This window comes from Acinonyx jubatus, chromosome A2 (assembly GCF_027475565.1).
Source record: "Acinonyx jubatus isolate Ajub_Pintada_27869175 chromosome A2, VMU_Ajub_asm_v1.0, whole genome shotgun sequence".
NCBI classification, from domain to species: Eukaryota; Metazoa; Chordata; class Mammalia; order Carnivora; family Felidae; genus Acinonyx; species Acinonyx jubatus.
In genome coordinates, this window is record NC_069383.1 from 49555317 (window position 1) to 49564856 (window position 9540).

A 9540-nucleotide genomic window follows, 5' to 3' on the forward strand; every position below is an offset into this window, starting at 1 on the left:
GAATATGGTGAGCGAGCAGCCTGGTATTGGCATTCCCACTATTGGCTACTTGCCGAGGGGCTTGACTTGCCTGAAGGGGCTGCAAGTGCAGGCACTGGGGACTTCAGATTCTCAGATTTGGAGGTCAGTGAGCTGGCCTCAGTGCCCAAGCTAGCACTAAGGGGAAAAGAGGGCACCCTAGCAGCAGCGGCACTTGGGGTTGGGAACCCCAGAGTCTAGAGTTGCTCCCTGCCCACTGTTCTATTCTCCCTTTGAGTGAACAGGTGTTAAGCTGCCTATCAAGTGACAGTCCTTTCGGCTCAGGCCCCTCAAATGGCTGTGCTGCAGACATCCCCAGCATGACCCCCCCCCCCCCCCCCCGTGAAAGAGCCTCACGTTGCCCTGGTGCGCACCGACTGCACCAAAGCTACCTGGCCCGGGCGCCGCCAGCAGGCACCCTTCGGCTGCAAAAAGAAGTGGAGGGAGGCGGCAGTGCTGGGCAGAGGCACCTGGACACAATTTATTCCAGTATCCTGCCTGGGGAGGTGGGTGGAGTGTAGGACGCAGGAATCATCTGCACCAAGATGCATTCAGCCCCAGCAGGAGGATCCGGGAGGTGCTGCCGAACCCCTCAACCCCCACCCCCCACCCCCCCCACCCCCCCATTTAAGACCAAATCACACGGAGCCTTGCAAAGGCTCGGTCTGCTTTGCTGAGCAAATCGCCTCGTTAGCCGTTTCCGCCTGACCACGCTGACGCGGGGGCGCCAGCCTTCTCCTCTCCGGGTGGCCATCTCCAAACGCGGCTTGGGGAACGAAAGGGCCCGGCCCTGCGAGGGCTGCCTAGACCTTGAAGTTTGGAAAAACAACAAGAAGAGATTGAAACGGCTCCCTCCCTTCTCCGCAGACACACACGCACCGTCAGGCCGCCGCCACTTCCTGCCTTTGTTTTTCTTCCTCCAAAACATTTTTGGCCTTTTGCATTAGCTGCCGTGGGGCTCTGGGTTGAGGATAAAAGGAAATACATGCTGAAGATTGCTTTCTGGAGATGGCTCCGCTTTGTGGAGCTCCTGAGAAAGAACAGCTCGTGGGAAACCAGTCGGCAGGGGCCAATGTCACAGCCTCATCCACTCGATCTCTTTAAGAAATACAACTCGGACTTGGCATTCCAGGTGGCCTTAGCACCCGTCAGGTCTTCCCCTGAGCAGGGTGGGCTCAGTTCGGGTGTAGGGCCTCCTGCAAAGCGGAAGAGTCAGTTAGGCTCAAAGCAAAGTCAAAACCAAGTACCTGCAGCTGTGCCTCCCCTGCTTGCCCAGATTTGGTCTGATGCTCCAGTCTGCGCCCACCCCCAACTATTCCCTCCCACCCCCGCAAACATTCACACTGCCAGTATATTCTGGGCAAGAGGGGCAGGAGCGGGCGAAGCTGGGAAAAGTCCGAAGCCTTGGGGATCTGAGCACCCCCTCCTGTCGCTGCTGGGGAAGTAAAAACATTCGCCACTCCAGGCATTTTCTCTTCTCCTGGCATCAAAAGCCTTTCCCCTCATCCATTTTTGCTGCAGCACCCCACATACCCTCTTCCGGGCTGTGTGTCCCTCCCGGCACCCCGCATCGGTACAGCCTTCTTGAATTACCCCGCCAACTGCTTTGGGAGAGCCTTCCTCCATCCCAGCCTCTTCTCGGAAATTTGCCTTTGTCTCCTACAGATACCCATGGGATCCAGACCTGCTGGCACCCTCTCGGCTTGGCTCTCGGGGACACGGGAGGCATTGATTACGCAGAACAGTGTATATCCCCATACTGACCTTTCTGCCGGTACCCCGTCTCCCTGGCACTAAGGGGAAAGCCGATCTAATTAGGAGAGGGGCTGCGTGCAGCTGGGGGAGGTAGCCTGGCGTCCCCGGCTGGCGGGCCACCGCAGCCGGTCTGCTCAGGCACAAGCTGAAGTTGACTGCCAAAACTGCTATAAAACCCCAGGTCTGTCTAGAACTGTTTTCGGTTCTCCTAGACGCCCCCGGGTTCAATTATAGTCTTAAAAGCCCTAATACAAGTGCAAGAATTTGTTTGCCTTCACCCAGGGGCGGGGCAAGCCCTGAAATGGTGGCGCCTTTGTTATAGCAAAGTCACTGAAACCCCTCAAGCATTCCTTTTGTTCGAGGGTCGGGGTGGCGGGGGACTGGGTGGGCTACTGGGAGATAGTTTCAGAGGGCCAAAATCAAGTCCGGGAACGGCTCAAACACTACTGTTCGCAAACCTCTCCTTCTCCCTTTTATATTCTGTCTCCAAGAAAGAGATGCTGTGGAGAAATAAATATTTTGCCTTGTTGGTCACTGCTGGAAATCGAAGTTTTTTCGCTGCAGGGCAATCCCGTAACTGCGATTCCCAGCTTTAGGAGGTCTCAAGCTGCCTTTCCCCAATAACCTTCCTTCCCACCAGACCTCACTCACACCACTGCTGCCCTCTGCACAGTGGACAAGCCACAGTGGACAAATATGTCAAGCTGAAGATGCACAAATAATTTCAAGTTCAACTCTTAGGGATTCAAGGGGTATGAAAGTTCTTGCAGCAAATCCTGAATAAAGAGTTCATTAAACCAATGTGTCCGACTAGTTTGATTTGTGATAAGCAACCCTTGTAAAGGAAGGGGGTAGGAGCCACATAAACATTAATGCCAATAAATTAGTTTACTCCACTGCAGAGTAATTACTCGATATTATTGATATTTACAGCAGGTATTCAAATGCAACGGTGGGCCATCATTTGGAGAAAACACATAATGAGAATAGTTCTTTTCCAGTGCAATACATGATTAGATTTGTTATTGAGTCAGTTACAGTCAGCTCAGCAATAAATAAATAAATCGATGTTGACACTTAAATACCAAAGATCTTAGAGTTTATACTCTAAATCTCCCCGAGATATATAAATACCTTCAGCTATTTCCTGGATGGGGAAAGGGAAAAGGTTATCCTTTTTCATTTTTCAACTTTGCTTCAGCGACATCCAGCTCCTTCCAAGAAGATAGGTGTGGGGAGGCCCCAGGGCTGGGCCCCTCCCAGCTGCGGTCCTGCCTGGCAGCCCTATGCCCTCTTTCACTTCTCCCAAACGTTGATAATTCAATCCTGCAGGATGGCAAGCATTTTTCACCATCTTAATTTTTTTCTTTCTTTTTCCCAAGAAAGCTAAGACTCCTACTAGCAGCTATGGCCCCTGTCTCTACCTTGGGCTCAAATCTAGCCTTTCCGAGGCGTTCTTGTCACCCCCGGTCCCGCGAGTTTGGGAAGCAGCGCTCTTTCCTCTGGCATTGTGTTTCTTCTGTGGGATGAGTAGCAGAAAAGGCGCCGAGCCTTCTGAGTTTCTCCCTGCACATCACTGGCTCTCACGCTTCGCCAGGAAGGAGAGGAAGCATGTTACCCTTTTCTCAGCCACGGCTCCCTGTCCCTAGCCGTCTCCTCACGGCTCCCTGTCCCTAGCCGTCTCCTCACTGCCCCCACTCAGCTCTGAAGCTCCGCTGGCAGCCTGCTGAGCCCGCAGAAGGTGCAGCATACCCAGGAAAACGCTCCTCGGCTGTCAGCGCCCCTAAAGCAGCCCAAGGCTCGCCTCAACCGCACGGCTTCCCGGGTCCTCAGCTCCATGAGACCAAGCAGGCGGGCGGACCCGTGCACCGTGGCGCAGCCCCCACAGCCCCCGGCTCTGCCGGGCGACTCCGAACCCGGGCAGGCAGCGGGGAGGAGGGGGTGGGGGGTTCTTCAAGGGCAGGGGGTGGAGTGAGGAGGCCGGCGGGGAGAATGAAGTGGAGGTGGATCCCGGGTAAGACGAAGGCCCTTCCGGGACCTGCAGATGCCTGACAAACCGCGGGGGAAGCCGCCCTGGTTGTTGGCGGTTTAGGGACGGAAGGCACTAAAGCGCTTCGGAAGTGACCATGAATGCGAGCGTGTAATCAAGTCACCGTGCAAATCGGGCAAGCCACGAGGCAGGCACATCCACGGCTGCGAACCCTGGCCCCGAAGGGGGTCCGGCCAGAGTCGGAGGCAGAGGTGGTTTCCAGAGCAAGCCTGTGGGAGGGGGATAGCGAAGAAGGAGGTGCGAACGCAAGCCTCCAGGAGAGTAGATTCCAGGACCGCGCACGGGCCACGCAGCGACGAGCTCCCACCCGGCCACCCCCAGCCTGGGGCATCCCTCACCCGGGGAGTGATGGGTGGCAGGAGTTGAGCTCTCTCACCGCCCTCGGCACACTTGAGGGCCAGGACCGTGCAGCTGAGCACAAGCGAGTGGCATGGGACGCACCCCAGCCTCGCCGCGCGCCGGGAGGCCCCCCAGCCAACATGAGTTACACCGGCGATTACGTGCTTTCGGTGAGAACACCGAGTGACGATCTGTTGCTTCCCCTGAGGTGGCTACAAAGAAAGGAAGCCGGAGAGGGAGGGGAGGGGGGGAAAGGAAAGGGGGAAAAAAAAAAAAAAAAAAAGGCCCGGACCAGCTCGCAGCTTGTCAATTTCAACATCGGGTCACATGACCAGCGCCTCCCTGCTAAGGATGGGGATAGATTTCCACGTCAGCTTACGTCTCCAAATTTCTACTTCACGGATCCGCTTCAAAGAGGCAGCTGCAGTGGAGAATCATGTTAAGCTCGGCTACTGCGGAGAGCCCAAGGTAGCCCAATGATGGATTTTGATGAGCGTGGTCCCTGCTCCTCTAACATGTATTTGCCAAGTTGTACTTACTACGTCTCGGGTCCAGATTTCTCCAGCCTCCCTTCTTTTCTGCCCCAGACCCCGTCTTCGCGCCCAATGACATACTCCTACTCTTCCAACCTGCCCCAGGTCCAACCCGTACGCGAAGTGACCTTCAGAGAGTACGCCATTGAGCCCGCCACTAAATGGCACCCCCGCGGCAATCTGGCTCACTGCTACTCCGCGGAGGAGCTCGTGCACAGAGACTGCCTGCAGGCGCCCAGCGCGGCCGGCGTGCCTGGCGACGTGCTGGCCAAGAGCTCGGCCAACGTCTACCACCACCCCACCCCCGCCGTCTCGTCCAATTTCTATAGCACCGTGGGCAGGAACGGCGTTCTGCCACAGGCTTTCGACCAGTTTTTCGAGACGGCCTACGGCACCCCGGAAAACCTCGCCTCCTCCGACTACCCCGGGGACAAGAGCGCCGAGAAAGGGCCCCCGGCGGCCGCAGCGACCTCCGCGGCGGCGGCGGCGGCGGCGGCGGCGGCGGCAGCGGCAGCGGCCACGGGCACGGGCACGCCGGCAACTTCAAGTTCGGACGGCGGCGGCGGCGGCGGCGGCGGCTGCCGGGAGGCGGCGGCGGCAGCGGCGGAGGAGAAGGAGCGGCGACGGCGCCCTGACAGCAGCAGCAGCCCCGAGTCGTCTTCCGGCCACACTGAGGACAAGGCCAGCGGCTCCAGTACGTATAAAGGCAAGCGCCCTGCGCTTTATGAAAGGGGAGTTGGAAATCTAGCGCAGCACCGCTGTTAAATTTTTATATGCTGTTTTATAAGCATATAAGGTTTATGAAGGGCCTTTAGGTTTCCCCCAACAAAACTTTGTTATAAAAGGCGGGATCACGTGGCGAGTGCTGAAATTGGCCGTGAAATACCCACCGGCCAAGGCATGCCTGCAAAAAAAAAAAAAAAAAAAAAAAAAAAAAAAACAACACAACACACACACACACACACACACACACACACAACTCCCTTTTCCCCTTTTTTCCCTTCTCAGTCCCAAGCCCGGCAGCTCGACCCCGCTCAGGGCCAGATCGGGCTAGGGAGCCGGAGGTGGGCGCCTGTAAATTCCCCCTGCAAAGGCTCCGGGAGCCTTTGATAGCGAGGTAATCCGGAGATTTTTATAAAAGCCATGTGTTGCGCCGGGACTCCAGTCCCAGCCGGGATTCAAAGGCATCCCTGTTTAACGACGGCGCTAGGAGCGTGTTTTACAGATAAAATAGCCCGCTGTAGCTCGAGCAACACATTAAAAGGAACAAATTAAGCCAAAGTTGGCCTTTTTATCCAAAAGGAAGCCATTTTCCTCTGGCGCGGTGGCAATTACGTACCGCCTTCTGTCCAACTGCATGTTACCAACAATTGTTATTCAATCTGTCAAAAGCGGGTTTTTCCTTTCCGTCCTGTGAAGTTTTATTGAAAAGGGGAGCAAGTGAAGCCTGCCGGCAGCTTTTGGGAAGCCCCTGTTCCCTCCACCCTATCTAAATCAGCACCCCTGCCCTGCTGGGGACCTGGGTGGCTCTGTGGCCTTGGTGCTCAGGGAAGGCCCAGGGTAGGGGGCTTCCGCTGCCACCCCCTCACCTCGTGGAAGCCAGGAGGCTGGTCCAGAAGGCAGGAGTTGGTGGCCAGAACGCAGGCTGACAAAGACCGGGCAGCTGACTCAGATGCTAACAAGGGCCGAGTCAGGGCCGCAGCCGGGAAAGACTGGGGCTGGGGCCGACTTTACTGCCTCTGGAACCAGCAGCCCAGGTGCTTGAAGGTGAAATGTCCGCGGGCGGCTGTTTGTTTAGTCTGGCGGGGCTGGAGGCAGCCGGCAACCCCCACTCGGCAGCTTTGAAAGCCGCCTCTGCGGCACAAACTAGCCTGTTGCTGTAAGGAACCCTCCTTTCTGCTCTGGGGGCAGCGTGAGCAGCTTCCCTGGGGGCCTATCTAGGAAGCTGGCTTTTATCTGGGGCTGAGTCTCCGCCTGCAGCCTGTCCCCAGCTGGCAGTAGGAGTCTGAAGGCAGGGGACTGAGGAGACCTTGATGGGGTTTGCACAGGGCCAGTCCCTTGGGCCAGCCCTTTTCCTCCACTCGGGGCTCAAGGACGGACTGCAGCCCCCATACCTGACTCACTCCCTGCTTCTTTCTCCCTCCACAGGTGGCCAACGCACCAGAAAAAAGCGCTGCCCCTATACCAAGTACCAGATCCGGGAGCTGGAGCGGGAATTCTTCTTCAGTGTGTACATCAACAAAGAGAAGCGCCTGCAGCTGTCTCGCATGCTCAACCTCACTGACCGTCAAGTCAAAATCTGGTTTCAGAACAGGAGAATGAAGGAAAAAAAAATTAACAGAGACCGTTTACAGTACTACTCGGCCAACCCGCTCCTCTAAGGCTCCAGCCTGCTGGAATTGGGTGGGGGGGTTTCATACACGTGCGATTATATGCAGATTTTGCCCTTGACAAGGCCAAGGCACGTGGTGACTTTCGAAGAAAAGAGAGGAGGCTACACGGAGACAGCCTCTAAGGAGGCGGCCCGGGACTCTCTTGGGCATCTGTGGTTAAGATTCCTAACAAAAATTGGATTTGGAGAGTTGTGCAGCAACTAGAATAAATGGTTTGGGACCCCTGGTGGTTCATTCTTAGAGACTGTGGAGCTTTGGGCTGGGTGTGGTCTCCATCAGGACTGGGCCCCCTGCCAAGCGCCCTGGAGAACGACCTGGGCCCAGGACCCTCCACGGGGAGCCTGCCCACCCCCAGGACCCCTGCGTCAAGAAGCTATTCTGTCTTTAAACACAGTTCAGCGTGGGGACAGGAACAGGAGGAAGGGGGGAGGATTCCTAGATGTTCCGAGTGGGGCTGCTTTCCAAAGCCAATGTGAAAGACGGCGGCTGGACTAAAAGGTGACTGTGAGGTGGGAGAGGGCTGCTGATCCTGGAGGGGGAAGAAAAAGTCTATTCCAGGTGGCATTAGCAGCTCTCCACCCCTCCCAGCCACTCGATGCACTGCCTGAGGCCTGGGCTTCTAGCAGTTGTCTCCTGCAGCCCACCTAGTTTTTCCTACCGGTGAGGGTTTTCTTCCTGGCCTGCCACTCAGGCCTAAAGCCTGGTCACAGAGCAGACCTTTCCCGAGGTGGAAAACATCAAAAAGCTAAGAGGCCGCATCCAGGCCGCTGGCCCCAAGATCTCTGCAGGAAATGCCTGTGGAGTGCGGCAGCCTGGCAAAGTTTCCACCACACTTAATTGAGGCTTGGATTTGCTCAGCGACACAAGTGGGCCGGGCCAGCGGTCCCCAGCTATGAGGGGCTTGAGTCCCCAAAATACCCAGTTCTGGCACCGCACTCTGCCCTTCGCCGCCCCAGAACTGAGCTTGGAAGCTTCCGGCGACCTTCCAAGAGCTCAAGGGAGTTTGGAATTATTTTAAAAAATAAATATTATATTATATATATATATATATATATTTCCCTGCAGGAACCAAAGCGAATTTTAAAAGATGCAACGTAGAGGGGGGAAAAGATGATGAAGAGAATATTTAAAGGCTCTATCTGTTTACAGTGTTCCACGATTAAACTCACTCACTGCTAAAAATATTTGAATGTACGCTTCATACAGGGATGGTGTTCAAAAGACTTGTAAATAAAAGAACCATAACCTATTTTGTTTGAATACTTTTTAAATGTTGCCATTCGTTGACTTCCTTGGGGGATTGGAGGGGCGGGAAGGGTATTGGGAATGATCTTTTTGATTTCTTGGAATGTTCGGAAAGCATAGGGGTAAGCTCTAAGGTAGTCTGGCCCTACAGGCTCTGGGGACCTCAGCTGAGAAAGCCAGGTACCCTCCCATTGACTCTCCTCTGCCTCCCTGTTTTAAGAAGTGTTTGGTGGCTCTGTTTGTAATGGGAGTGTTGGCCTGTCCTCCGTTCTCACCCACCACGTATGTCGCAGCATGTACACAGGCGACAGGGCACAAGGAAAATAAAGACTGTGGAAACTTGAGTATTGGGTCCTGGTGTGACAGTCCTCTTCCTGTTTGCCTTTTACTGCCAAATGTTTGCCCCCCCCACCCCCCACCCCCAAAAAGGGGCAAGTTATCAGGCCCCTGCAGGGGTGGGGAGGTGACTTAGTCGGGATTTAACTCCACTGGAAGCCAGGCTTGGGAAGCCAAGGTGGCTGGCCAGGTCCTTTTGGGAAGGGTGGGGGGCGGGGTCCCAGGAATGGAGTATCTCAGGACCCGGAATTGGGGGTTTCATCCTTTCAGACTGGAGAGAGGCTTGGGAGAAAGCCCTGGGCTTTGAAGTGGCTGATTAGTTTGATCCCAAGCTGGGTTTGCTCACCTCAGGACTAGGAGGCCTGAAGTAGAAGCACTGTAGGGTGCCCTGGGGACCTCCGTAGGAAGACAGAGACTGGTCTGGGTACAAAGAGTAGACTCTCAGGAGCCTCTATGGGCACTTTGTCCCAAGCTCCCAGCTGAGGCTGCCTTTTCCCTTTGGGGAAAGAAAGATGCCGGTTTCCTCTTTGTTTCCTGCCTTTGAACTTCTGCCTTAAATTTGGACATCACCCATAACCTTGAGGGGCAGAGCGGAAAGGCCAGAGCCTTTTGTTGCCCACCCCCCACCTCTACCCCCACCTTCTCCCTAGCCACCCAGGCAGGGCCAGAACTACAGAGAAGGTGGAATTTGGAGAGAGGCCTCAGACCCCAGACCGCGCTTTGTTTATTTGTTTGTGTGTTTGTCTAACTGGCGCGACTGGGGAAATCGAGCTCAAAAGGGAATGGGACAGACCCCCTAGATGAATGTCTAGGTTGATGAACGGACACGGAGGTGAACAACGACTCTCTTGGGGGGCAGTGAGGAGTGGGC

At 55.5% G+C, this 9540-nt stretch overlaps 1 protein-coding gene and 1 long non-coding RNA gene across 3 annotated transcripts; one reads left to right on the forward strand and one right to left on the reverse strand.

The window, feature by feature from the left end:
• Positions 1-618: 618 nt before the first annotated feature.
• On the reverse strand, positions 619-4855 carry LOC113604076 (uncharacterized). Of its 2 annotated transcripts, XR_008296778.1 has the most exons (4): positions 3526-4855; positions 3198-3361; positions 2908-3099; positions 619-1214 (listed from the first exon to the last, which is right to left on the reverse strand). It is a non-coding gene; the product is annotated as an uncharacterized LOC113604076 (long non-coding RNA). The 2 variants fall into 2 exon arrangements; XR_008296777.1 differs by having other exon boundaries at positions 2908-3361.
• HOXA11 (homeobox A11) lies at positions 4443-8674 on the forward strand. The gene is made up of 2 exons (XM_027075166.2): positions 4443-5389; positions 6844-8674. Exons 1-2 carry the CDS (start codon positions 4639-4641, stop codon positions 7074-7076), a joined length of 984 nt encoding a protein of 327 aa, XP_026930967.2. The 5' UTR covers positions 4443-4638; the 3' UTR covers positions 7077-8674.
• Positions 8675-9540: the final 866 nt, after the last annotated feature.